This window comes from Diutina rugosa (assembly GCF_008704595.1).
Source record: "Diutina rugosa strain CBS 613 chromosome Unknown scaffold1_size794362, whole genome shotgun sequence".
NCBI lineage: Eukaryota > Fungi > Ascomycota > Pichiomycetes > Serinales > Debaryomycetaceae > Diutina > Diutina rugosa.
The window spans coordinates 307,442-334,496 of NW_022995155.1; the positions used below are offsets into that span (position 1 = coordinate 307,442).

At 46.3% G+C, this 27,055-nt stretch overlaps 11 protein-coding genes across 11 annotated transcripts; 4 read left to right on the top strand and 7 right to left on the bottom strand. All coding sequences in view use genetic code 12, as the record gives it.

Annotated features, from left to right (window-relative positions):
• Positions 1-308: 308 nt before the first annotated feature.
• DIURU_003445 (uncharacterized protein) lies at positions 309-1,259 on the top strand (the record flags this gene model as incomplete). Its single annotated transcript, XM_034156208.1, has 1 exon — positions 309-1,259. One exon carries the CDS (start codon positions 309-311, stop codon positions 1,257-1,259), a length of 951 nt encoding a protein of 316 aa, XP_034011698.1.
• Positions 1,260-1,344: 85 nt separating this feature from the next.
• Positions 1,345-7,158, bottom strand: DIURU_003446 (uncharacterized protein; the record flags this gene model as incomplete). Its single annotated transcript, XM_034156209.1, has 1 exon — positions 1,345-7,158. One exon carries the CDS (start codon positions 7,156-7,158, stop codon positions 1,345-1,347), a length of 5,814 nt encoding a protein of 1,937 aa, XP_034011699.1.
• A 460-nt stretch (positions 7,159-7,618) lies between these two features.
• DIURU_003447 (NEDD8-conjugating protein) lies at positions 7,619-8,167 on the top strand (the record flags this gene model as incomplete). The annotated part of the gene is made up of 1 exon (XM_034156210.1): positions 7,619-8,167. The coding sequence occupies one exon, from the start codon at positions 7,619-7,621 to the stop codon at positions 8,165-8,167; it is 549 nt and encodes a 182-aa protein (XP_034011700.1).
• A 143-nt stretch (positions 8,168-8,310) lies between these two features.
• Positions 8,311-9,825, bottom strand: DIURU_003448 (uncharacterized protein; the record flags this gene model as incomplete). Its single annotated transcript, XM_034156211.1, has 1 exon — positions 8,311-9,825. The coding sequence occupies one exon, from the start codon at positions 9,823-9,825 to the stop codon at positions 8,311-8,313; it is 1,515 nt and encodes a 504-aa protein (XP_034011701.1).
• A 378-nt stretch (positions 9,826-10,203) lies between these two features.
• Positions 10,204-10,920, bottom strand: IST1 (Ist1p; the record flags this gene model as incomplete). The annotated part of the gene is made up of 1 exon (XM_034156212.1): positions 10,204-10,920. One exon carries the CDS (start codon positions 10,918-10,920, stop codon positions 10,204-10,206), a length of 717 nt encoding a protein of 238 aa, XP_034011702.1.
• Positions 10,921-11,850: 930 nt separating this feature from the next.
• Positions 11,851-13,182, bottom strand: STB3 (Stb3p; the record flags this gene model as incomplete). The annotated part of the gene is made up of 1 exon (XM_034156214.1): positions 11,851-13,182. The coding sequence occupies one exon, from the start codon at positions 13,180-13,182 to the stop codon at positions 11,851-11,853; it is 1,332 nt and encodes a 443-aa protein (XP_034011703.1).
• Positions 13,183-14,762: 1,580 nt separating this feature from the next.
• Positions 14,763-18,074, bottom strand: MET10 (sulfite reductase subunit alpha; the record flags this gene model as incomplete). The annotated part of the gene is made up of 1 exon (XM_034156215.1): positions 14,763-18,074. One exon carries the CDS (start codon positions 18,072-18,074, stop codon positions 14,763-14,765), a length of 3,312 nt encoding a protein of 1,103 aa, XP_034011704.1.
• Positions 18,075-18,719: 645 nt separating this feature from the next.
• DIURU_003452 (uncharacterized protein) lies at positions 18,720-20,270 on the bottom strand (the record flags this gene model as incomplete). The annotated part of the gene is made up of 1 exon (XM_034156216.1): positions 18,720-20,270. One exon carries the CDS (start codon positions 20,268-20,270, stop codon positions 18,720-18,722), a length of 1,551 nt encoding a protein of 516 aa, XP_034011705.1.
• A 547-nt stretch (positions 20,271-20,817) lies between these two features.
• On the top strand, positions 20,818-22,554 carry DIURU_003453 (FAD-binding oxidoreductase; the record flags this gene model as incomplete). Its single annotated transcript, XM_034156217.1, has 1 exon — positions 20,818-22,554. One exon carries the CDS (start codon positions 20,818-20,820, stop codon positions 22,552-22,554), a length of 1,737 nt encoding a protein of 578 aa, XP_034011706.1.
• Positions 22,555-22,628: 74 nt separating this feature from the next.
• On the bottom strand, positions 22,629-23,009 carry DIURU_003454 (SCP2 sterol-binding domain-containing protein; the record flags this gene model as incomplete). Its single annotated transcript, XM_034156218.1, has 1 exon — positions 22,629-23,009. One exon carries the CDS (start codon positions 23,007-23,009, stop codon positions 22,629-22,631), a length of 381 nt encoding a protein of 126 aa, XP_034011707.1.
• A 1,535-nt stretch (positions 23,010-24,544) lies between these two features.
• DIURU_003455 (uncharacterized protein) lies at positions 24,545-26,947 on the top strand (the record flags this gene model as incomplete). The annotated part of the gene is made up of 1 exon (XM_034156219.1): positions 24,545-26,947. The coding sequence occupies one exon, from the start codon at positions 24,545-24,547 to the stop codon at positions 26,945-26,947; it is 2,403 nt and encodes an 800-aa protein (XP_034011708.1).
• Positions 26,948-27,055: the final 108 nt, after the last annotated feature.

Here is a 27,055-nt window from a genome sequence, read left to right on the forward strand (position 1 = left end):
ATATACATTGGTAAAATCTTCTTCTACTTCGTTAGCTAAGAGAATTACTTTTGAAAGCATTGACGACGTCGAATATTCAAGAGCATTGTGATCATTATAAATCAGGAACATATGTCATTAATTGAACTTGCGGTCACAATTCAATAGAAGCATAATATATGTACGCTTGAAAAGTTTTTAACGAAAATCTCCCATGACTCTAGCTCACTCTCCAGACTGACTCTGAGTCACTTTCATCGCGGTCTCTCGACCGCACACCTCCCAACAGAAAGCAAAACCATCTTGCCAGCTATTGATCGAACCTATCGATGACACTTCCCGCCATTACGGGGCATCTCGACCATGATAAAGCATACGATGTGTTTCCAGAGAAGTTGAAACCATACCGGCCCACCATTCTTGCTTATTCGGCGTCACTTGTTCAAATGGGTGTGGGATACCCCTTGGACACTGTCAAAGTGAAGATGCAAGCGTACCGCAGTTTCACGGGCTACTCCGATTGCATAAAACAAACTTATCAAACTCAAGGTCTTGCTGGGTTCTATCGAGGGATCCTTTCTCCTTTGTTACTGACAAGTCTTGTGCGGACACTAAATGTAATGCTTTTCTCAGAAGCAAAACCTATAGTGGCTCAATACTTGAACTTTGGAAAATTCGGCAAAGATCACCCATACATTGCAAACGTCCCCGTTTGCTTCTTATCGGGGGCTTTTGCAGGTTTCAACACGACCTTTATTCTGTGCCCCTTTGAGTATATCAAAGTAGTGATGCAATTGCAAAGAGGGCTGCCTAGCAATGTGGCCATTCCTTCACTTGGACAAGTGGTCAAGCTTATTGTAAAGTATGACGGCTATTTGGGGTTATACCGTGGGTTCAAATATCATGCGCCTCGTGATGCCATTGGAAGCGGTATCTACTTTGCCACTTATGAACTGGTGAAGTCTGTATGTAACAGATTTATTAATGGCGATCCACTGAAACCATCTCCAGTGCTGATTCTCGTAGCTGGTGGTGCCCTGGGGATCATGGGATGGCTTTGTATTTATCCGATTGATACGCTCAAACTGCGATACCAAAAGGGGGTTGTTAAGAACATATTTCGAAAAGCACGCAGCGAAAAACCCATTCCTGTTGATCCCGGGAAGCTAGCGTTCAATCGAGACATGTTCAGAGGTTTGGGAATTCTGATGACTCGTACTTTTTTGGTCAATCTGATCTTTTTTAGCATGTATGAGTTCACTATGGCTCATTTCAAGTAACTCTGTGAATTAATCTTCTACCAATAAATCATCGTTACTATCCAATTTGAAGGTCCATCGTTTTTATTCCTATTGATATACATATTTAACTCTTTCTGCGTGTTCTGCGTGAACGACGGCTACCCAGTGCACTCTTCATAGATTCATGTGCCCGCTTACGTGGGTTGCGTTGCGCTTTGTCGGTAGACGGAAGATTGTCAGCTTCGGGTTCTAGTTTCAAATCAATACTATCGAGTGGCTTGTCAAGAGCACCTTCAGTTGGACTTAATGGATCCAGCTCAAACTTAACAGGCAGCTTCAGTCGAGTACGCAGCGAAGGCCCATCACTGAGTTGGCGGTCATGATGTTCAGCTGACAGAACTCGCGACAGCCGACCTCTTCTGGTCACTCGAATTTTTGGAACCTCTAGCGACTCCGTTTGGTCCTCCTTTTTATCTTCGTGCACTGAGTGACCTTGTGATGCTGCTTTGGCAACCGCTGCAAAAGCACTAAGAGGCTTTTTTGTCTTCTCTTTTTTGGAATGTGATCTTTGAGATCGACGCGGTTCGGAGCTTGTTGTGGGATTCTTTTCATCTTTGTTCAGCGGCTCCTCAATCAATGCTCCATCAATATGCCGAAGTTGTTCGACAATGGGCTCTTCGGAATAAACTTGACCAAAACGGTGTCCACTGCGAAGTAGACGTTGAGGCTCTAATTCACCTAACAGCCGTTCATCAATGTCGAGTCCAAGAACGCGAGCTTTGATATGGGGTAGGTTTTCCGGGGGAACATCGTCAAGATTCGGGTCATCCAACTCATGCTCGTGATCAGGCCCGGGAAATGTTTTCTTTGAACCAGGGCTTTTAGGGGGTTCAGGCGCCACTTCGGGATCTCCATGGTTGAATTCGTCCAGTCTCTCATCGAGTTCTCCTTTCGCCAGCTTTCCCTGAAATCCAGTTTCGCCCAGCGAAGTATCAGCCTTAAATTCACCTGGCTTTGCAAGCACATTAGATTCGGTTTCGACAGGAGGAATAGCTCTCGGCTCCTTTTCATTTTTATTGGCGTCATACTCAGCTCGAAGTTCCTCATTAAGTCGAATATTTTCATCAAGTGTACGCTCACAAGCAGCAAGAGAATACTCCAATGTACGCTGAATCTGCTGAAGATCTCTATATCTTTCATAAACAGTCTCATCAGCAGACTCGTCCTCCGTATCTTCCAAGTCATCAGAATCGTTCAATTCAAGCTCTTCTGTCAACATTTCGTCAACTTTCATATCACCAACGGCGATATCGTTCTCGTTATTATCAAGATCTTCCAATTCAACGTCGGCATTTTCCGAATCAATATCCCTAGCTGACTCCAGAATTTCATGCGATTTAAATTCAATATAACGGTTGTCAGCATTTTCATCGAACTCGTCATTTTCGTGAACCTCATCTATATCGTCAAATTCATCAAATTCATCATAGTCATCGTCGTCCTCGTCCTCATCGACAAATTCCATGGCATCGACAGTGATATTTTCAATCATTAGTTGAGCACGAGGGAAAGATTCTTCAGCAACAAATTCTTCGTCAGAGCCAGAACTGTCTTCAATGGGTTTGAGAATAGGCGGTGTAATGGCAGTGGTGTAGGGGGGCGATTCTGATCCTGCCTCATCATCGTCAAGGTCTATCTCTCTATCAACCCCGCTAGATGTGTCATTCGATGCCAAACCATGACTATTCGAAATTAGAGCAGCAGTGACTACATCAAGCAATGTTAGGTCCCCAGATGGTGAGCTACTTTCACAGTAATTGAAGTCCTCCTCATCTTCGTTATGTTCGGTTTCGTTGCCAGCCTCAAGTCGTTTATCATGTGCTTCCTCTGAGTTATCATTGATATCGGCGAATATTGTTTGCTCTTCAATCTCAAATGCGTCTATTATAGATTGCAGAGGAGATGTCGAGTTTTTGTTCTCCAGTTTGTAAACCTCATCAGTTGTAGTGGAAGGTGCAGCAATCTTAGTGACATCTCTCTCTGTGAACTCATCATTTTCAACAACATCGACGTTCTTCGACTCCTCAAATCGATCAGCATTGTCATCGATTCTCTGACGTAGGTCGCTGACGAATTCGGCGGCAGAAATCAGCTGGTCGACGGTCGAAGCGAACTCGTCCATCAAAATAGCATCATGATTTTGCATGCTCTCAGTTTTCACGACAGTGCTAGTATCTCTCTCGTCAACCATACAATCATCTTCGACACCACCGGTGATGTTATCAACAAGCAAGTCTATAACATCATCTGGTTCGAATTTATGCTCTGCACGAATGCCATGTCGCTCAGTGCCCATTACAACATCAGGTCTGATTAGGTTGGTAGTGCCGGCAGCCTCTGGAGCAGAGGTCTTTGAAAGCCGCGACTGCTCTGTACTTTCATTGTCGACGTTGAATTTACCCGTTGTGACGTTTTCGTTTGGTGCATCATCACCGTTAGCAACGCTTTTATTTACATCATCACCATCATTGTCAACGAAAGCATCATTATCAATTACGCTTTCAGAAATGTGGCCACGCTCAGAAAAAGAATAATCGGCTTCGTTAACATCGTCTTCACTAGACTGCAAAGGCTTGGTGTTAGCTTCATCTATCGCTTCCCTTAATAATGTCGCCGCGGATGTGGTGAGAGAAACGTCTTCGTTGTCTTCGCCATCTCCCCCAAGCTTGGAACGGTAAGAGTCTTGACTTTGACACGACTCTTGATCATTCGCATCTTCTGTTTGTTTGAGATGTTCAAGATTTGCATTGTTGTTTGCCTCCGGTAATTGAAGTATGGTGAATTCAGCGTCACTCGTAGATTCATCCAGACCTTCGATGTTGTCCAATATCGGTACTTTGATATCGTTAGCTTTAAGCTTGGGTTCGCTCGAATTAAGCACATCCAAATCAGACTCGGAGTCTTCAAGATAGAATACTTCGGGCAAATCAGCAATGAATACATCTTTGCCTTCATCATCAGCTATTGGGTTATTCGCAATGCTGTCAACACTTGGTGAAAACTTTGAGGGGATACCTGTCGCTACAGCTTTGACATGATTAACTTCATCAACAACATCCTCAGCGACATTCACGGCATCTCTTGATCCAATTACCTCGTCAACCTCAACTTCTTGGACTGCACCAATTGCACTCTCAACAGTTTGAATAAATTCGCTGACTGCTTTTGCTGGGTCGTTCACTTCAATTTTATTGGCCTCTTGTACGACTTCCTCGATAGACTGTAAAATTTCACCGGTAGTCGTAGCAACATCGTCGACTTCCACTTGTTCGACTTCCTCAACGATCTTCCCAGCAGCCTGCAACGAATCTCCTACATTTTGAATCATGTCCCCAGCCGCATCAACGACTGCTTCGGATATATCGTCAACTGTAGCATCGATCAGGTTTCCACTAAATCGAGCCTCGTCAAAAGCCTTTTTGAAAAGTTTTCGAGGAACATCAACAATCGAGCTGTAAATTTTGGTCCATGCTCGCTTACGAGACGGCTCCGACTTGATCTCGCTAACTTCCACACTATGATCAATGTTGATATTATCATTTGCAAACTCCTCCTCATCAAGTTCAACAACCAGTGTGGGCGCAATTGCATCAAACTGAGAAGCCAATTCCTGATTCTCATCCAATATCACTAAAACCTCAGCAGCTTCGTCCACTTCAAGTATATCCAGAGGAATGAGGGGTGATTGGACTCCACTTGTAGCTTCAGTTATATCCTCAATCAAGTCAGATCTTTCTGTGAATGTCAAATCTTCAGCTTCTTCTATAATCAGTGGCGACACCGTGGTTTTCAGTTGCACGGTTGTGTCGTGTGCGTACTCAATTAAAACTTCATCATCTCTTTCAATAGGCTCAAGAATAGCAGGTACCTGATCGATGGTGTTGATATCATCGGCTTCTTCTGGTTCAACTGCTTTTATACTCTCAGCTTCATCAATGTCTTCATCATTGTTCATGTCTTCATCTGAATATTCGTCCTCATCTTCATCTTTATCTGGAATGGGCTCCAAAATTGGTTTACGTATTTCTCCAAACTCTTGTTCTAAGCGACCCAAAATGTCACACGTTATATCTTCCAGCCCCATACTTTCTAAGTCGTTACAAGCACGTTCGGTTGCAGACTTCATCGCTGCCAGATCTGTGGAGTCAACACCAAGCTCCTCTTCAAGCTGTCGCAAAACCTTGAGTGTGATGTTAGAGGACGCTTGAGCATGTCGAAGTTTCCGAAGAGTTTCAATAGGTTCCTCTTTCACAGTACGAAATATTGGTTTGGGATGATCAACTTCAGGGTTGGTGATAGGATGCACAAAAATTGAAGGAGGGGTAGGCGGTAAGTAAGAGAAACTCAGTCGAGTAGATTTAGGTTCATTCACAGGTTGCGGCTCATGAGAAGCTTCTAGTTCAGTTTCGCTGAGTACGACATTTAGGCCGTCGGCCTCAACCAGCTTCAGTTCCTTCTTGAGCCACTCACTGAGTCCCTCGCGTTCTTCATCAGCTAACGAACCCTCGGTTTGGTTGTCTTCGATAACCGGTTGTGACTTGAGGGTAATTGGCAGGCCTTGACCATTCCCATTAGTAAGAAGGACGGGTACCTCCACACCTTCAGCTAATGCAACTGGAGGCTCTTCGAGTCCGTCAAAGGCACCGTCTGTGCCGCCATTGTCTGTGGCTGTAAGTTCAACATCAGCGGCGTAGTCAGAGTTGCGTAACGGGGCCTTGTTATTTTGCGACGCATCAATTGCGGCGTTTGCTAGCCACGCCAACGACGCAGCTGCTACTGAATTATTCTCCTCCGCATCATATGATTCCAGCTCAACGATAAGAGGCTCGTCCGCAAATGATGGTGAGCCTTCTTTCTCGGTAGCAGTCGACTCAAGTTGTTCAGCAGACGTCGGATGCACGGGCAGAGATTGCTCGGACAAGTCCTCCGAATTCTCGTCATCCTCAACACTCGTAACTGCATCATGAATTCCTTCGTCATCGTTAGCAAATTCGTCATGCTCAGCAAATTCATCATGCTCAGCAAATTCATCATCCTCAACAACATCATCCTCAACAACATCATCCTCAACAACATCATCCTCAACAACATCATCCTCAATTAAACCGTGATCTATGGATTCATCCTGCTCAAAACCTTCTTCCTCTTCAAGATCTTCATCCTCCTCGAAATCGATATTGTTAAGAAATTCACCGTTGTGTATGGCGTCGTTATCAGTCATGGTTTCAACATCATTAGTAGTTTGATCATTGGCGATCTGTCCCATTAAGGCATTCACCAATTGCGCCTCAAGATCTTGAGCAGTGTCGTAATCTGCAGCACTGTCATGCATTTCGAACTGGTCGAGATCATCGACATCGTCAAACTCATTTTCAACGTCATAGAAATCATCTAAGTCGGCTTCAACAGTTAGATCTTCTTCCCCATTCTCCTCTGCACTATGATCATCATCATTTTCGGTGTCGTTCCCAGATATTACTTCGACGATTTCAACTTCCAGATCTTCTTGCTCTTTCTGGTCGGCTGGTAGATCGGCTTCTTCTGAAAGTGAATGACTGTCGTGAACATCATGAATTGTCGACTCGAGATCCAGCTCTGCGTCATCGACATCAAGTTCTTCTTCAACGGGTTCTTTCGGACTCTCAAACAATTCGGACCCATCCTCGTCAAACAGACCGTCCGACAAGCCGTTTGCTAAAACTTGTCCAAGCTTTGTAAACTCATCATCAACAATCTGCTTTCGTAGCTTGGTCTTGAAGTTCAGTATATCGCGGTCCTGATCTAACGCCCGCGTTTTGGCCAAATGCAGTTGCTGGAGCTTGCGGTGATGGGATCCCACCTGGTCAATCCAGTCCAAAAGACCATCAAGGTCGTCCATTTCGGTAGTCAATTGGCTCTGTTGCTGACTGCAATTCGTGCTGTGATCACCGCGCGAAAATAGTGAATGGAGGTCATCAGCTAATGCGCAACCTTTTGGTAGACGTATGTGTTAAAGTCTATATAGCTGAAGCCTGAGTTTCATAGGGGTATACGGAATAGCAAATCACGTCACTTGACGCGGTTGCATCACCAAAAGTCTTGGAAAGCATGACGGCTGCAATTGCTTCACTCCCGTGACGATGAGATCTACGCAATTGCGCCGCTATTAGCTAGGCACAACCATCTATTCGTGGACTTATAAGCATATCGATGGTGCATCAAGTATGTTTTGAGTTATTCAACTGTGCCAGTTTTTCGATACCACATGTAAATGTAGCACATCTCCTGTATCGGGTCATTTAGTGAGGTGCGTAGAGAAGCTTAAACTCGCGCCGCGTAATCTATCACAGCCAGACACCATGCTAAAAATCCGCCAACTTCAAAAACAACGGCAGGAGCAAGCTGCTCTGGGGGCGCTGGACGCTGCTACCAAAGTCCCAGCTGCTCAACTTCGTTTACAGAAGGACATTACCGAGCTTGATCTCCCACCATCGATTGCCACCGAGTTTGCTGATCCGCTGGACTTATTCCACTTCAAACTTCATCTTAAGCCCCAACAAGGGTACTACGTTGGCGGTACCTTCGACTTTAGCGTTGAAATCTCACAAAACTTTCCCATTGAAGCTCCCAAGATCAAGTGCTTGAATCGCATATATCATCCCAACATTGACATCGATGGTAACGTATGCCTCAACATTCTACGTAATGAATGGCTGCCGGCACTCAATCTTAACTCAGTCATTATAGGTTTGAACTTTTTATTCTCCGAACCGAACCCTAATGACCCTCTCAACAAGGATGCTGCCAACGTGTTGGTGAGATCGCAAAAACGTTTTGCTGAGAACGTGTTGTATTCTATGCGTGGTGGAAGTGTTGATAAGATTTACTATGACAATGTTATACACTGAACCATATCCTTAGAGGTGATTGGAATCATCAATGATCATATCAATATCTGTGACGTACATTCTATGTAATGCGTTTGTTGAATAAACATGCCGGCATTGCAGACATCGAACAGAAATTATACCAATCCTCCAGGGATAAGATATTACTTCCATAAGTATACTAGATTGTCCAGTCCAGCCAGAACGAGTAATTTTCTCAACTTCTCCTCAATATGCGATAAAATATTTGCCTCTGTAATATTTTCAGCCTCAACCTGCTCCAATTCAACATCAACTCGTGCAAAATCAACTGAATTCACAAAATTTTCGTGGCCGATCAAGGTTCGAACACAATTTATCTTACCGTCTGACTTTAGACCCGCTAAGTCCCAGATTTTAATCAGTTTATCGTCGGACCCACTAAAAAAAAACCGACCCAGTGGGTGAATGCTCAAGCATTTTACCCACAGAGAATGCTCGTTCAATTCGGCGATCAACCAAGCTCGTGAATTGTTCATCCTTGACTTCTTGAGAGAACCGTCAGGTACAATTTCAGGCGGAGGTAGAAGCCAGAGTTTTATTGAGTTGTCCCGTCCCCCTGAGATGCAATATTTATAACCGAGCTCCTCGCAAAAGACGGCTGAAGAAATCAACTCGGTCGGTAAGTCGGGAAACAAATTGATGTTGTCCTCGAGAAATTTGTCAATATACGAATTCGAAAGCTTTGGAAGAAACTTTACAGTTTCAACGACGTGATTATGACCGAGAGCTTGAGCTACGGCCGTTGCCAGCTTTGCGTGTGTCAAACGGACCAGTCCATCATTGGACGATGTCAATATGAAATCACCAAATTTCAGAGAAGGTCCCAGACCTAATGGGCTCTGCCAGTTTTCATCCGCTGAAGCGACGTCAATAGCTCGAACCCAATCCAGATGACCCGTAATCTCTCGATGTGTTCCATTTACCACATCCCAAATTCTAATGGTATTATCTTTCAGGACCAGATACAATGTTTCTGGTCGCAGTTTCAGCCAGGCTACCAGCAGAACTATATGTTTATGGCCTTCAAGTGAACGAAGTTCTGTGAAAGTGTCCCCATCCCAAATCTTGATAAGGAGGTCGGAGCTGCACAGTGCTATCACTGACGTTTTAGGTTTTTTAAAAAACTGTATTGGTGTCCTTGACCACATCAAGCAATTGATTGCAGTTGTGTGAGCTTTGATGATTTTGTGGGGCACATTCGATTCATCATCGACCAAATTCCAGACAATCAAGGTACCATCTGCGCAGCCAGCACTAATCTGGGCTCGATAGGGATGGATGACTACCAGATTCACCACTTGAGCATTGACGGTATCAAACTTTTTCGATCTGATTTGAGGGAGCCAGTTAATTTTATCTTTCAGCATCTCCAATTGATCAGGCAGAGTTTGGCTTAGCACCACCTTCCTAAGTTGCTCATTCTCCGTTCTGAGCTTCAAATTTTCATGCTGTAATCTTCCCACCGTGCCCCATTTTTTTTCTAGGAAGTTTTGGATAATAGGGTCGTCATTCAAAGGCGTGAGCGCTGATCTGATTTGTTCAAATTGAGATGCCGTAATGAATGGCTCAATGTACTGTAGCACAGCTTTATTAAGCTCGGTCTTCTGGCGGTCAGATAGAATCGCTGCTCGACTCATACCGTCAATTGATGTGTCGTTTGTTTACAATGCGGGGACGGGCTCAGCACCATCATACTGCTGCGAAAGATGGGAAATGCCATCAAAATTCAGGTGATGCCTCCATTATACAAGTGAAAAATGCAAATTGATATTAAACGTCTTCATTCGAGTTACACATGACAATAACATGTGCTAATTCCTTTTGTTATCAGGACCTACTGGAACGCAATGTCGACTACGTTTTATAAGATAGGGGAGCACTACCATCCCACGTCTCCAAAGTACATCACGGTAACCATAGCAGCTTTTCATTATGCCTGGGCTTTCTAACTATCAAGAGTGATGTAGGATTTCGCTTCAATACGCTGTATAGTTTTTGTTGTGGTTTACGAGAAATCAAGTTCTTTTAAGGGCAGCGAATCTGGCTTTCAAAGCATCAAAATCGTTAGACGGCTGAGGAACCAGACCCTCAGTAGCAGCAATTGGGATCTCATTTGACCCACCATTGTCTCCATCTTCATCGGCACCGTTATCGCTAGCATCCACAGATTCCTCCTTGGGGAGATTTGAATAAGGGGCATTGTAAGCCCTAGCAATCTCGCAAAGGTACAATGTCACCAATTCCTCTTTGGGTACAGGAACGTTGCAACGATTGACGACTTTCTCAGGTACGATGTTGTCAACATTATCTAGAGCATGTTTGCCAAAGTCAACACCGTACTTAGCAATTAACTGATCTCGTATCTGAGTGACTTCCTTGAGTTCTGAATGAGAAGCCAGGTAAATCACCAGCGCCACTGCTTCCTTGATGTTCGAATCACATTCGGTCAATTCGGGATCCACAATTAAGGAAATTCGTGCCAACAACAATTCGCAATATAACTCAATGTACTCCAAAAGCTCGATGTATATGTCCTCTCGAATGATGTTTTCCACGCGGATGGTGGCACTCTGTTCCTTGCCCTGGTTCAACAAATCTGCCAACTGCCGGCGTTGTTGCTTGGCAAGTGCCAGCTTCTTCTCTTGAACAAATTGAGCTCGCAGGATTGCCATCTTTAACAGGGTCTTCAACCGTGACGGGTTGAATGGCGGCAACGGTTGCTTAGCGGACATGTTTGGGGACTGGTGGTCGGTAGTCGCACTAGCTCGATATCGCCACTTACGTCACATCAAATCGGTTGGTTCAAACATCAAGTGGAGATCTCTCACTCGTGTGTTGCCCATCTTCTTTAAGTTGTGGTGGTGCTCATTGACGCAAGTTTTTTGATAAGCTATTGCATTCTTGGTTCATGAAATTAGATTTTAACTGGAACTCGTGTTCTGGGTCTGGCCTCATGTCTGCATTTCCGTAAAATTATGTGGCGTCAAGTCCTATTTGCTTCGATCGTTTGACTTAAACGTCTTCCTACATCCTTCTTCCACCCATCAGCGCTTATAGAGAAGGTGGAGACTATAATAGACAGACTCTGTGTCGCGATTGCGCCTATGCTTTATTGGCAAATGTGAATTTCACTCTCAAAACACGTCTCGCCCCGTTTCCAGTGTGTCGCTAGTATCTTAACCACGTAGATATCTATTGTTGACGTATTCGTCGCAGTGGCCTTCACCTGATAAAATATTAGGGAGTTGGTGACTCGTCAAACATGCACTACGGCTTGACCTCCCCATTACAACCCAAAAATATTGAAGGTTTTTAAGGGGATCCACTCAAATTCAGGGAGTGGTTGCCGGGTCGCTGGTTCGTATGATCACCGTCGTCACCAAACCTACTCTCTTGTATGGGGTGCGGGGTTATCGGTGATTTTCGATCACAAAGCAAGTATTAGGTCAATATCTTAACCAAAGGCAAAACAACCAGAATTCGTGATCAGAAACACTCTTAGCAGCAAGCCACTCGTATCAGAGCTAGTTTGGGCTGCGGTAGTTATGGTTACAAAACTGACCTGATCGGAAATGCTACGGAATCGCTAGTTAATGTGTAGATTGTTGTGAGCTCCTGGCTCTAATAATAGTACAAATAAGTTGTTTTCGTTTGTAGAGATTCTAGTGCATCAACTCGACTAAAGCCATGGCCGCCAGCTTCTCGTCGTCGTTTAAATCATCGACTTTAGCCGTAGCCACCCGCAGCGGCCGACGCCCCAGGATCAGGTGGCGCTTCTTCTTCGTGACGCGGCCGCTGGTAGTTTGTCTCAACGTTTCCGCACCAATCGTTGCCCAATCTTCTTCGTCGGTGTCCAGACCAGGCTCGACCAGGCCCAGCATCGCTACCAGTAGGTGAGGCAACGGTTGGTTTGTTTGAGGAGTACCAATGGGTGCTAACTGCACCGGGTGGCTCTTGGGCACCAGGCCCAATGTCAGCCGCACATGCGACTCGTTGAACAGTGACTTTCGGCGGGAGCGTCCTAGGGCGGGTTCGGGAGCGGGGCTGGCTCCAGCACTAGCAGTGTAGTTACCATAAGGCAGACCTTGTGCCAGCCACGCTGGCGGCGAACCATAAGGGAGCAGTGCTGTCAGCAGAGTGACCAGAATCGTCAGCAGCTGAGCCAGCAGCGCCACGTAGTTTTCAAGGGCATCCATCGAGTTGAGCCGCAGGCGGTTAGTTAACAAATGCTGACGCAACGGAGCAAGTTGAGGCCGCAGCATCGCCAGGGAGTGAGACCACCGCCGGTACCCCATTTGATCCATTGGAGGCAGAACCACCTTGATGGGAACACGGTTGGCGAATTTCACAGGTACATCCAGATCAAATGGAAATACCTCTTCGTCTTCCGATTCTTCCAGCAGTTCCAGATCACTAGCAATGGCCACTTCGGTACGAGCGGTTTTTGAGCGCGTCATCATTGGGTGGGCAGCGCCGTCATCACCAGGGATGCGCTCACCGGGCACAGTGGTGTTGTGGAGGTTGCGCAGTGCCACCGTGATCAGAGTTCGGCGAGGGTTCTTCGCTTCTCGCTTAGTAGTTCCGACTTTCTTTTTCGTCCAACCAAGCTTTTGATTGCGCAAGTCGGCAACGTTGACCTTAGCTGGGGGGGCCAACGGATTTTCGCTATTCTCTTGGGGCTCCGTGCCTTCGCTAACAATAAAGTCCAGATCAGCTTTGCGTACGGCCCACTGGCCCCAACCGATCTTCTCGAACACAACGTTATTGACGGGGTCTTCTTGCTCCATTGCCGCCATGATCAAACGACGCTGCTTCGAAAGGGATAACATGTCAAAGCAGGGCACTTCAACTGCCAACAGCGCCGTGATGTGGCGAATAGGGAGGGGGCCCTTCCGAATGAGCAAGTTAGCAAGACGCGTGGGTGTGATTTGCAGCGCCACATGAATGCCTTCTGGCGAGGATGTACTTAAAAGTTTGCGAGGGGGCAGACTCATTGGTCTTGGAATTGTTTGGTATATTTTCTCTTTGTCGGTGGAGGGTGAATCAATTGCGGCTAGCCAGAGTGGAATAGCCGAGTGATAATTCCGAGGATAACAACGTGGTCAGACGGGACACGTCGGGGGTGTTATAGGAATTGGGTTTGGGTAAACGGTTCCAGCAGTCGAGGTCTGATTGAACTTTGTGGACAAGTGGTGAGTGGTTGCGGATGACAAATTGTCGGTGAAATTTCACTTTTATATTTTAAAGACAGGAGGGGGAGGGTGGTGCTGCAGTTTATGCAGTAGTGACCTTTTGCCCCGGTGGGACCCGTTTGTGTGCAGAACAGTCACATGAATGACACCTCGTTCAAATTGGCCACGATGAAGTAAAAATAAAATTGCCGATAAATGCGGTCGAATTGGCAACTCCTGTGCTCGGGGGGCCAAATTCGGACTCGCGCCAGTGTCAACTGCTATCACCCAAATCTCTAGCACAAGCAATGGACTCTCGGGAATTAACCCGCCGTGAGCCCTCGGCCAACCGTTGGTTGCTCGACGGATAAACCATGTTTACTTGCTGCGTATTTTTCACCACTGACGTCTCCACACTTTGTTTCCTGTTCGGGCTCGGTGACGCAAGTGACTCCACCCCACTCCGAATACGCGGGTCAGAACTACACAGTTTTAGAGTGGGGTTCCAGCCAGTGTTGATTGGATATTCTCCTCAGTATGCACGCGCCCTCGGGTTTAACGTCGCCCACTTCCCCTCCATGTGGGTGACGCGCTATTGAGGTGGCAACGAGATCGCACCCGAACTAGGCGGAATGCGCCGGGGGTGTGTAACCACGTCAGGGTCTATGCGCGACGGGGCTCAACTGGCAACGCCACGGTTGGCGGCGCTGTTGATTATAGGCAGTAAAATCATGACTCACCTCAGTAGCCTGCCCAAAAATTCTCCTACCCGCCGTGGGGGCTCCGTAAATCTTCCCCTGAAGCCGCTTTCCCCTATATTACCCCCACCTCGTCATGTGGTGGCGCGGAGGCAATTACTAGCGATCTCGCTCCGCGGCTACCTTGAGGCCCTATCTGATCGTCTACGCAACCATCTATTAGATAAGAGGCGGCCAAGGTAATTCACCCTAACTTCACACAATGTGAAGGATACTTGCAATCTAACGGTCAGCGCGTTATTTCGAAACTTTTCAGCGTGCTCGGGGCATGTGTTGCTTGCCCCCCTCGCCACATGACTCAGTTGTATTAGGTAATAGCTACGCGGTGACCGATTAGGCTCCGCCTATCTCAATTGGAAATTGCTTTATCGGTGATCGCCTGTGTCCAACAATAGCTACAGTAGCACCGCCTCCAGAATAAACACCTCCTTTGATTTAGCTATTTTATGACTCATCACAGAGTGTGGCTTTTATTAGCCGTGTGTAATCGGATTTGGCATTGTTAGCCACACTGGATAAAACAATGCGTGTAAGTCTCGGGTCGAGAATTGTAATATTGTGATAATTTTTATACTGCATCGATGGTAGGTTCACTACATCGCTGCAAAAGGTCTAACAATTCATTTCTATAGTAGTAAAAGCTACCTAGTACACCTCCAAGATGTATCTGCCTTCTTCCTTCATGTCTTCTACCACCTTGGCAACATCCTTAATTTCCTTGCCTTCACGCTTGGCACCATTTCTAACAATATCTTCGAGACAGGCGGTGATATCGGGCACGGGCCAGGTAGGACCACACAAGTAGAAAGAACCATTTTTGGCGACAATGGCGTCGGTCAAATCCTCAATAGTGTCACGGATCTTGTCTTGAATATAGATCTTTTGCGGTTGATCACGAGAGAACGCCGCCCCGATGTGAGTCAAAAGACCAGCATCCTTATAGGCTTCCCATAATTCACCATACAAGTATTCCTCCTTCTTGTGACGCGAACCCATGTAGAGGTAAATTTCACCAATTTCGTGACCTTGTTGTTGTTGCCAAACCTTTTCTTCGATGAACGCCTTGAACGGAGCCAAACCAGTACCCAAACCCGACATGACAATCGGTTGGGTGGTGAGAGGAGGCAACTTCATCACCGAAGGCTTCACCAGCACAACCACTTCCGAACCAACGGCAAGGTCCAGCAAGTACTTAGAACATTGACCCCAGCGGTTTCTGCCCTTAGGATCAACCCAGTCAACAACTACAATCAACAAGTGCACGGCATTAGGGTGAATCTTTTGCGACAGAGCAATAGAATATTCTCTCCGCTTCAAAGGAGCGATGATCTTCACCAAGTCAGCAAACAGAGGCCGCGCGGAGTCGAACTCTTCAAGCAAGTCCCAGTAAGTAACAAAGTCAACGTCGGCCCGCTTCTTGAGCTCAGCCGCACCTTCAGCCGAGGCAAGCTTTTCAAGATGAGCTTGCTGCTTTTGGTTGGTAGCGAAAGGAGCCAACAGTTCGTAAAACCGCTTAGGCGGTTTACCCAAAAAGTCGACGTTTTCAGTGAGCGCTTGACGAGCCGACCGCACTTCCACAAGCAGAGGGTCGTCACGATGAGTCACTTCAACCACCGAGTTGGGGTCAACGCCGTAGAATTCGAGGAACTTTTCAACTTCATCGGCAGGGTTGCGACCGTGAACACCAAGAGCCTCACCAATTTCGTACTTGAGGTCGGTACCGGTGGTGTCAAATTCGATATGGAAAATGTTACGCGAGTACTCGTTGGGAGTGAGTCTGCGATTTTCTTGGACCTTGACGACAAAGTTCTTCACAGGCAAGTCAGGGCGCAACTCTTGCTTAGCATCATAAGCTTCCGAGAACACAAGACGCTTAGCAGCCGCCAGCGCCGAAGAAGTGAACACTTCTTCGCCTTCGGTTTCCGGAGCGTCACGAGGATTAGAGAACAACGAAGTTTCCGTGGGGAAGAACGGAAGTTCGGGAGTGATGGCTTCTTCACCAGCTTCCTCTTCCGGCAGTTCCCCTTCCTTCTTTTCCTCTTCCTCTACCTTGGGTTCTTCCTCTTGGAACCATTCAGGCAGCAGAGGCACGTCGATCAAGGCGTTAATTTCGTCGACTCTAGAGATGAACTTGTCCAACACTACTGCTAACAATTCAAATCCTTTGCCGTTGGCTTGCAACAACTTGTTGACAATGAACCCGTTCAATTCGGGCAACGCAGCCCGCCAGAACGCCAATTGGACCAAGAAGTCGGCCGACGAACCCTTAGTGGAGTCATCGAGCTTGTCAAGCTCCTCGACTTGAGTGAAGTCAACCGCCACCAACTTGTTGTGGTTGGCCACCACCGCCTTCTTGAAGTCAGCAGGCAACTTTTCCACCCAGGCGGTAACTTCGGTCTTCTTGTTGATACCAACAATGATGGTGGCACCAGGCTTAGCAGTAGCAATAACGTCGTAGCTCAGCAACACCAGAGCATCGTCGACAAGGACGACGTCAGCTGCGTCCACCAGCACGGGGACGGCACCCACCGGTTGCGACGAAAGTTGACCTTGGAAAGAACCACCAGCAACGCCGTTGTCGAACGTTGTACGCAACAGCACTTGCTTCGAAGAGTCAAGCTGCAACGAGAGGCCGAGACGGTCGGCAGTCTGCACAAGCAACCCACGGTCGCTACCCCACAACACGTAGTTACCGACGGGAGAAGTGTTGGCGGTGATCTCTTGGTCGACGGCGGCGGGGACCACCAGGGGCAACACCAGTTCCGGCGACACTTGAAGCGCAGCTTCAAGGGTCTTAGCCACGGTCACGGGAGTCCACACTTGCGATTGAGGGTAGACGAAATCCGAAATCACCACGCCGTGGTAACGACCAGTCAAAAAGAGCGATTGCGTGACGTCGGCCTTGAGGGCGGAGCCGGGAGGCAGCAACACCACCACCTTCTTCGCCAGTTTGGGGAGAGCATCGGCAAATTGTTGTTGAAGGAAGGGTAAAGGAACACGCACCTTGATCACACCAATCAGTTCGTGAGTGGCGAGAACCCCGGCCACTTGAGTCGATTCATGGGATCCGTACACCACCACCACAGACGACGGGGCTGTGGGACCAGAGTACTCAAACGGAGTGTAGTTGGTGTGTGCCAACTTGTTCAAGTGAGCGATACCTTGTACCACGGCATCGTCGCCTTGCAACAGGCCGCCGAGAGTCAACAAGTCTTGGTACAACAGCGCCAATTCAGGAACGGCCAAGATCTTCTCAAACTTGGTGTTGCTCTTGACAAAGTTAGGACCGTCAAACAAGTGGACCGAAGGTCTACCGGTAGCGGCAGCGAGGAAGTGGTTGAACACCGTCAAGTGTTGAATTTCTTGGGCCAGGTGAGCGTTGACAGGCGTGACAACGGGGTACCCAAGCGCCCGAGCAGCGGCGAGAGGAGCCACGTAGTTCAGCACAAGTGCACCCAGCTCAGCATCGACGTCCAAAGCTGAAACTTGAAGCGCCAAGGGGAGGGCAGTGCCGCTGGCTTGTTGGAGAGCCGGTTGCATGTACGTCAACGCCAGCCCAGCCGCCACCGCCAGCACCGGTTGGCCGTGGGTGCCACGCTTAGCGAAGTAACCCAAGATCGCGTTCAGAGCCCCCAGTCTCACCTGAAGTTGGTGGTAGAAGGGGACCACTCCAAACGAGTTGGCCCGGGCAAACTGTTGCGACCACGCGTTGATGTGAGCGTCAACAGCGTTAGGGTGAGCAGGAGTCGCGTAGGAGAAGATCTTCAGCGCCACAGCATAGATGGCCTGGTTGATCAACGTGTTGGGCGTAGTGTAGGCATCGCCCTTCACAGCCAAAGGGTCGGTGATAGCACCGAACGGCGACTGGGACACCACAAAAGCAGTGGCCGTATTGTGCACCTGGATCAGGCTCGCCTTGGACGCGGCAGGATTGTCGCCAGCAGCGTGAGGAGCCATTTTGCGAGGGAGGTCGTCCACATGCTGATCATAGCCTATTTATTGGGGTGGTGCTGATGTCACGTGCAGTGATGCTATGGTTATATGCACGATTTTTCACCAGAACCCGGGGTTTGCCTAAGGATGGTTGGAGGTATATCGTTGACAGCATCTAATTCAGTAACCTATTTGTGTCTCTGGACAATTTTGTTAATGTTAAGTGTATTTAACTCAAAGCCCGAAAAAGTTTGGTGTGGCGGTACCATTACGCGTGCGGTTGCGAAATAACTGCAACTACCCCGGACACTACCGAGCCCTACAGATATCTGATATTGCACTGCGAAGTAAGGTCAATGATAGTTACTTAGTCTATGTTGTTTACTTTGTATTTACACGGATGTGGCCGGATAATTAACGAGGCTAAACTAAAGACAATAGGGCAACGGTCGCAATCCCAGGGTTCAAGTCACCATTTGTTTTTCAATACAAAATTTTCTTTTTAAAAAAGCATTGTTTCAAATCTATCGGCATTAAACGTTTTACAGTGAAGCTTGATCACAATGAAAATTGGATCACTCTCAGTTGCCTCAGTTTTAAATTAAGCTTTTAATATGAGTACACCAATGCTATCTATGTATGATTTGCGTTTAAGCTTTGAAACCCCGTTCAGTTGATGGCAGCATCAACTTGCTTGATCATCAGCACTAACTTTTCTTCCATTAACCGGGGGCATACAAGTTGCACACACCCGCCATCGTGGGGCACAACGGCAGCAGCAAAGTCAACTTCATTCCAAGTGATCGAGTAAGGCGACTCTTGGTGCAAGAACTCGTCGTGCTTCCACTTCTTTTGCCTGGTAAGAGGCATCAACAACATGTCGATTTGTTGTTCTTGGAAGTAGTCTTGCCATTGCAGGTACAAAATCACCAATTCTTTCTTGAGTCTGACAATCTCTTCAATAGGAGTGAAAGGGGGGTCCAAGTTCATGTAGCCCAACGAAGGGATAATAGGTTCACCGCTCGCTTTGATCTTATCAAGAGCAGTAATAACACCCTTGACCTTAATTTCAAAAAACTCGGTACCAAAGTCCCACTTGCCAGCAAACGAAGGGTGGTTGGTAGCAGTCTTCACGTTGTGGCCGGCAGCTTGCAACTTGTTAGCGGCAGATTGGACCATGTCTTGAACATCTTGGTCTACAGCGAGATCCTTAGAGTCTCCTTCTTCCTTGAGAATGACACCAATGTTCAACTTTTCGGGGACTTCCACCTTTTGGTAGCCGAAAGGCAACACCACGGGGTCGTAAACCCAAGGTTTTGCGTCTAACACAGTCTTCATGAAAAATTCGATGTCATTGGCCGATCTGGCAAGAGGACCAGCGACAGGCTTGAAACCCATGAAGTTGGGGTTACCACCAGCTTTTTGGTTTTTGTAGGGTAATCTGTCGGATGAAGGCTTGAACCCAAAGAGTTCTTGGTTGGCGGCAGGGAATCGAATAGAGCCAGCAATGTCGGTACCTACACCAATCATAGCACCCTTAAAGGCGACGATAGCACCTTCACCACCAGAAGAACCACCCGAGGACCAGTCCGTACCCAACGGATTGAGAGTCTTTCCATTGACGTTGTTTTCGGAGTCACTCGACATCATCGACATGGGGACATTAGACTTGACATAAATAATGGCACCTTGATCCAACAAAAGGTCGACCCAAGCCGACTGAACCAATTCGTCCTTGTTCCCAACGTGACAGACCATCCCGACGACGGAATCGTAGCCCTTAACATTGAAACAGTCCTTCACTGAGATGGGCAACCCATGGAAGGGCCCCTTAGGCTTGCCGTGTTGTTGGAAGTAGGCATCCAATTCCTTGGCAGTCTTTTCACCGAATTCGAACATAATTTCGGTGCAACAGTTAAGCAATTGAGCGGCGATGGCGACTCTGTGGGCGAAGGCACGGTACACTTGAAGCGAGGTGTATTGGCCGGCATGAATCTTTGACAAAAGCTGTTGAGAGTCGTCGTGTTCGGTAATTTCAAGCTCTTCGGCAGTTAAGTATTGCTTGGGGACATCCATCACCAGTTGATGCTTGGTGGGATCGTTGTATTTTTCAATGACATCGTTAGAGAGTCTCCATTCTTCAGGAATCTCAGCAAGCACCAGTGCTCTCTTAGCATCAGCGACAGTTTTCCATTCAGGGGTGTTGATAGAAGGCAGCATGTTTAAGTAGAAGGTGGTACCTGTCAGGCATTATATATTCCCAACCTCGACGGGATCATTTACCCAATGAGTGGGTTAATCCCGAAATGTGGAGTAATTCCGTGCGAGCGGAATGAGTTCCGCGATGAGATTCCGTACGGAGTCAACGGACTACCAATCCACCAACGGTACATCTTCCACCATGCTGAAGACCCATTCGTATTTAAATCAAGTCTGGCTTCGAGGTGTCTATCAAATGCAATGTCGTAGTTAGGTAAAATCATCGGAGTCTAACGATTCGTGGTCACACGTTGATGATCTATTTTGAGATGTGAGCCTAATCATCTGATCTATTGAAATATAGTTATCACCAGAGACGTTGTGTTATTGCAGATTTCTACGTGGAATTGACGATTACTTGGCTTTGATGTACTGCTGTTTATAAAAGCCGTCTCCTGACGAACTGCTTATTAACGCAAATAAGCCCGCGAGCGGATGTTAATACCCCATACCTGCACAAAGCTGCGGGGGATCTAAACGCTCTCCACATCATGTCACCGACGAGTAGATGTTTCGAGCGACCTGGGCGAAGCAATTGCGTCGGTTTGCCACGAAAGCACCGCAATCGACCCCGAAGACCTCTTGGATTGGCTATGCCTTAACCGCGGCTATCTTTACTGGGGTCGGGGCTTACGCTCATACATACAAAAGTACACCTCAACCGATCGTCAACGGAAAAGAGGACAAGCTGAGCTTTGATGTCAATGACTTGACTTCGCCTGTGTATGCCAATGCTGCTGATTTTGAAACAGCAGTGGCGCAGATGGCTGCCATTGTTGGTAAGGATAATGTGAGTCGCAGCGAAGCAGAGCTTGTTGCCCACAATGATCTGTTCTTCGCTACCCATCATCCTCCTGATCCATCGAAGCAAAAACCCCTGGTTGTCATTTATCCATCATCGACTGAAGAAGTCTCAGAGCTTTTGAAGATTGCCTTCAAGTACCGAGTTCCTGTAGTTGCATCTCTGGGTCTTACTCTGTTGGAGGGTCAAATGATGCACACTAGAGGTCCTCACTCGGTAGCAATCCTGTTCACAAAGAATATGGCGGACATTATAGCTTTTCACCCAGAAGATTTGGATGTAGTGGTACAACCAGGAGTTGGATGGAAAGAGCTCGATGATTATCTCTTGGACCACCCTGACGGTAGCCACCTCATGTTTGGACCGGATCCTGGGGTTGGTGCTGCCATCGGTGGAATGGTGAGCACACTGGCTCTGGGTACCAACGCTTATCGTTATGGAACGATGAAAGAAGCGGTTGTTAGTATGACAGTTGTTTTGGCTGATGGCCAGATTATTCGAACTAAGCAAAGACCTCGCAAATCCAGTGCTGGATATGATTTGACTCATCTATTTATTGGAGCTGAAGGTACACTCGGACTCGTCACAGAAATTACACTTAAGCTTCACGTCCGCCCTAAGATTGAGTATGTGTCGATTGCAAGCTTCCCTACAATCAAAGACGCTGCCTCTACTGCGCTGAATGTAATCGGCAAACTGGGTCTTCATCCTAATGCTATCGAAATTTTGAATGAAGAAATGGTAATGTTCGTTAATGAATCAGGAAGTGTGGAACGTAAGTTCGATGAGAAGCCGACTTTATTGTTCAAAATTGGTGGTCACTCTGAAGACAATATCAAGGAACAAGCTCGAATCATTCAAAACATTGCGCAGCAGAACAATTTAATCGAGTGGGAAATTTCGACGAGTGAAGAGGAAAATCAATTATTGTGGCTGGCTCGGCGTCAAGGCCTTTGGTCGACTATTGAGTATGGTAAAGTAGTACTCGAAGATCCCAACGATGTTCAGGTGTGGACCACCGATATTGCTGTGCCAATCTCCAGGCTTGCGCAGGTGATTGACGAAACTAATGCCGACTTGAACGTCGACTTTAAAAACAAGTTTTCCGTCATGGGTCACATCGGTGATGGGAACTGTCACTTTTTAATCGTGTACAATCTGAATGACTACGGCAAGTGTGCCGCAGCAGTCGATCGTATGGTGGAGCGTGCGATCAAATATGGTGGGACGTGCACAGGCGAACACGGCGTTGGCATTGGTAAGCGCAAATATTTACCACTTGAGTACGGCGAACTGGCGGTTGGATTTATGCGGGCCCTCAAGATTGGTCTTGATAAACGGAGAATCTTAAACCCTGATAAGATCGTTACCATCGACCCACTTGACAAATTAGATGAGCAATTGGATTATCACGGTCGTCAAGAATGGTCGTGTTGCAAATAGTACTATAAACTCTACAAGTGATAAGGCATTTACCAGCGTGCATATATTCGTAAATTGAAATTCGTAAAGCTAGCTTACAACTTAGGTCTAGGGTCCAACTTCTTGAAGACACCTTCAATGGCGGTGGCCTTCATCATGTTACCCTTCAACTTGAGCTTACCGTTCATGAACAACTTTTGGCCGTTGGCAGTACCTTCAGCCAACTTGACGAAGTCTTCGTCAGCCAAGAGCAATTGAACGTCGTTCTTGGGCACCTTGTCGACAGTGGCGACGGTACCGTCGTTCTTCAAGTCCAAGACCCACGATTGTTCCTTGTTGTCCTTGTTCTTCAAGGTAATGACAATGATAGCCTTGACACCCTTGATGGCTTGCTTCTTGGTAGGTTCGTCCTTGAGGCCACCTTCCAACAATTCAAAGAAGGGAGACGAAGAGAAACCGGGGACGTTGACAGACATTATTGATGTAAATGATTTGGTTGAGTAAAAGTCAAACTCTGGGTAAGCGTACTTTATATAGTTGAGTATTCGTGAATTGAGGGGGTGGGGCAGTTTTTCAGCTGCGTCGAGCGTCATGTGATTTCAGCACGCTGTGCACAAGATAGCCCGAGGTTATAGCCGAGACATATTGGCAGAATTGATTGAAGCCAAGAGCAACAATGTACGCCGAGGCTCAGTAGAAGTTTGAGTACGCAAAACCATCGTCATGTGAATGGCGTTATCGGTCTTCGGCTTGTCTTCTTCAATGTCTTCAACCCCCATAGACACATTCGGCAAGCGGGGTCGGTTAGGGGCAATGGCACATTTTATCTTCATGTGACAACTCCAAATATGGGGTACGGTAATTACCAGTTAAAATACCCAACAATCCAGTTTACGATAACCAAACACAAACCCGCTTTTTAGCCACAGGTAAAGGCTTTTGATCATTTCATGTCCACACTCGGTGACACGTTTCATCTCCGTAATTTGTGACATGGCAATTTGTGGAGAGAACCCCGTCATATTGCGGTGATGTAACTGTAGGTGCGACGTTGGTTGCTGACAAAGTGCTTTCGTAATCTAAGCGACGAAGCGTCTTGTGAAATCTAGGGAAGCTATGCTCAACTGATATACCGTACAGAGGCTCATAATTGAAACGGTGGGGTCAGAGTTGAAATCTACAAAACAGATTTGGTGCACTGTTGTACATAGAAGGTCATCGTAGATTAACACAAAGTGACTTCCTGATGAGGAACAATGCGACAGATAGCCATTTACGGTATTAACTTACCAGTGCAAGTTGAAATTGAGGCAACACAATAACTTTAAACCATCCTGGTAAATGACCCACGTTTACTTGGGATGTGAATTAAATATTAAAGTTTCTTTGCCGGATTCGACTTCATCTGCGGAGAGTTGCAATAATCACAGGCGCCCGGGACAAAATGTTGACCAAGTGAGACTATCACAAGGTTGAGGCGGCTAAGTAATTCCAAGCAGTCAGTAAATTCGAGAGGGTATAGTATGGGAAGAACTTCATAGAATGTTCTCGGATGATTTAGATTTGAAGGGAATTATGTAAGAGTTTAAATGAAGCCTCACTGGACTCTTAAAGCTTTTCTGCTTGCCTTTTTGGTGGAATTAAAGAATTTGTCTTCTCTTGAAGCAGACTACTACGGCCATAGTCATCCCCGGCTACTCGCACCCCACAATTCCTTTTTTCGTACCAATACAACGATTGCTCTTCTGACGATACTTATATCGGCCACTGAGAGATGAGCAAGCCCTTTGTCATTTGAATTCTTTTCATTTCTATATTCTTTGAAGCATGTGGAAGGTTAGGAGATGAGTCCATATCGATCTAAAAGCCTCACTATGGAAACCCAACAACTTCAAAGCTCCTGTACATGAGTATGCGGCTCGCGGGGATCCAAGTTACCTAACTGAGATAAATAGGAAGAGGGTTCCGAGAGTTGCAAAATTCGCGGTTGCAGGCAACTAGAGACCAAGGCATGGTTGAGTTTGACGTCAATATCTTGGACGGTGCGTTCGAGAAGCCCTACATCGATCTCACGTTTCCTTTGCCTACTGACGATGTCGATACGATTGTACCTGATTTGGCAAACAATGAAAAAGTGGCGAAGCTGATTGGTATGATTGAACATTTTGTCAGGTTCTTTGGTGGGATCGACACTGACAAAATCTACTATGAGACTGAGTATAAATTTGGTCTTTCAAAGTACGATAACAAGAAGTTCCACAATGATTTCAAGAACTACATGAAAAATCAATTGGAAACCAAGGACGAAAAACTCAACGAGCTCGTATATCTGTTAGTCAAACAAGAGCTCAACATGAAGTTGATTGAACCGAAAGATTTCAACGACCGTTTCGCTAAAGTGAAGGACTTCATGGTCAAGTATTATCTGGCTCAAAATGAAAAGAACTTGCCCACATTTGAATCTTTATCATGGTTGAGAATCTCTTACGTTACCACGATGAAAGTTTTCCAAAAGATGTTCCCGAGAGGCATCTGGGTTTCGCGTGCTGATTTTGAGGGCTTACTCAAGCAGTACATGGCTAACCCAATGTCCGTGATTTATTTGCCAAACCATCAGAGTCATGTTGACTACATGATTATGCACATTTTGTTGGTGCGTTTCCACATGAGCATCCCGACTGTTATTGCTGGGGAGAATTTGAACGTGGCTGTGTTCGGAAGAATTCTCAAAAACCTTGGTGCCATTTTTATTCCTCGCAGTTTCAATCAAGAGTTGTACACTGAGCGCAATTTGAATAATGTTATTGAGTACATTCTCAAGAATAAAATTGCTCTTGAAGTTTTCATTGAAGGTACCAGATCTCGTGATGGCAAGCTTCTTTTACCGAAGTACGGGATCCTCAAATCTTTGGTACAAATTTATCTCAAACAACGTCACGAAGAAAAAAACGAAAAATTCGATTTATTGTTTCAACCTGTGCTGATCACATACGAGCGTATCTACGAAACCGACGGTTACTTAAACGAGTTGATTGGGAAAGACAAAAAGAAGGAATCTTTCATGGGGATCGTTACCAACGGTCTCAAGAATTTGCGTGGTGGACCTACTGAAGTTGTTGAGGTTCGCGACAAGTTTGGGTTTATTGATAACTCCGAAACTGAATTGACTGGTAAATTGTTTGTGAAGCTCGGTGAAAGATTTTATTTGTCTGAATTTATCGAGAATGATGATTACTCGTTCGCTGATGAGCCCAGTCTCAAGAAACTCGGATTCAAAGTTTTGCATGAAGTCAACAACACATCATACCTTCCGCCTGTCGCCATTGTTGGCATGGCGTTACAAATCTATTACTACCGTAACTATGAGGGTAAGGGGGCAAAAGACCAAGAGCGCTTTTTCAAGATTGATGAATTTTTGCCGACTCTTAAAAAGGTTATCACACTTTTGTCCCGTGAGGTTGACGGACACCCTATCAACAACTCTCTTCTCAAGGAGTTGCAGCAATACAGTGACAAGCAGCTTGAGGATTTAACCATCGAGTGCATCAAGCTTTTCTTCCGCATGGTTTCGGTCAATGAGACGACAAAAGTGATTCGCATTACAAATCCTATTGAATTGTTGTACTACAAGAATTTGTCCGTGCACTTGGTAATTGCTCGGAGCCTTGTGGCGGCAATTTTAACGTCAACAAGCCAGGAATTGACCTACACGGATATCAACAGACTTAACTATATTCTCACTGGCTTGCTTAAAATTGAATTTTTGTTTGATTACGACTTCAGCCCCCGACTGCAACTTTCTTTTATTTTACAAGATCTTCAAGATGAGGGCATTATTCGTGATGAGAATGGCTTGTATAAGATTGTTGACCGGTCTTATCTCGAAGGAGTGGGAAACCTCTCGAAACCATTTATGCAGCTGTATGTGAACCTTATTCGCCTGTTGATGACATACAATCCCAAGGATGACACTGAGTTGATCATGGAAACTAAGCCTAAAAAGCCCAATTTACCTGTTGATGAAGATGAAATCAAGTACCCCACAACGAAGAATTTGCTCAAATATGTGATCAAAACGAACAGAGATCAACAGCCTTTGGAACTGATCAACAAGCAATACTTGATGTCTGACTTGTATTTCTTGTTCCACTTGAATCTTCTCAAAATTTTCAAGAACAAGGCTAAGACTAAGGCTTTTGTCGAGATGCTTGAACCTAAGGATTTGAACGTCATTGCAGACTTCCTCGAGGATATCATTCAGCAAAAGTTGAACCTCTCGGGTCAAGGGCCTCACGGGGCGTCTCTGGTACGTCTCAATTATTTGGTTGATATCATTAACAAGAACCCCGCTAGAAAACAAAGATTGGCTGCTTCCCTGGACGCTGGCCTGATCGCAGTTGAAGCCAAGCTTTAATAAACTGATTTAGATTTTTGCATACCTTCAATGTAGCTATTTGCGTGATTCGTTCAAAGCTTTAGAATTGCAGTATCTTCTCAAAACTGCACACATGTTCAGTGTAAG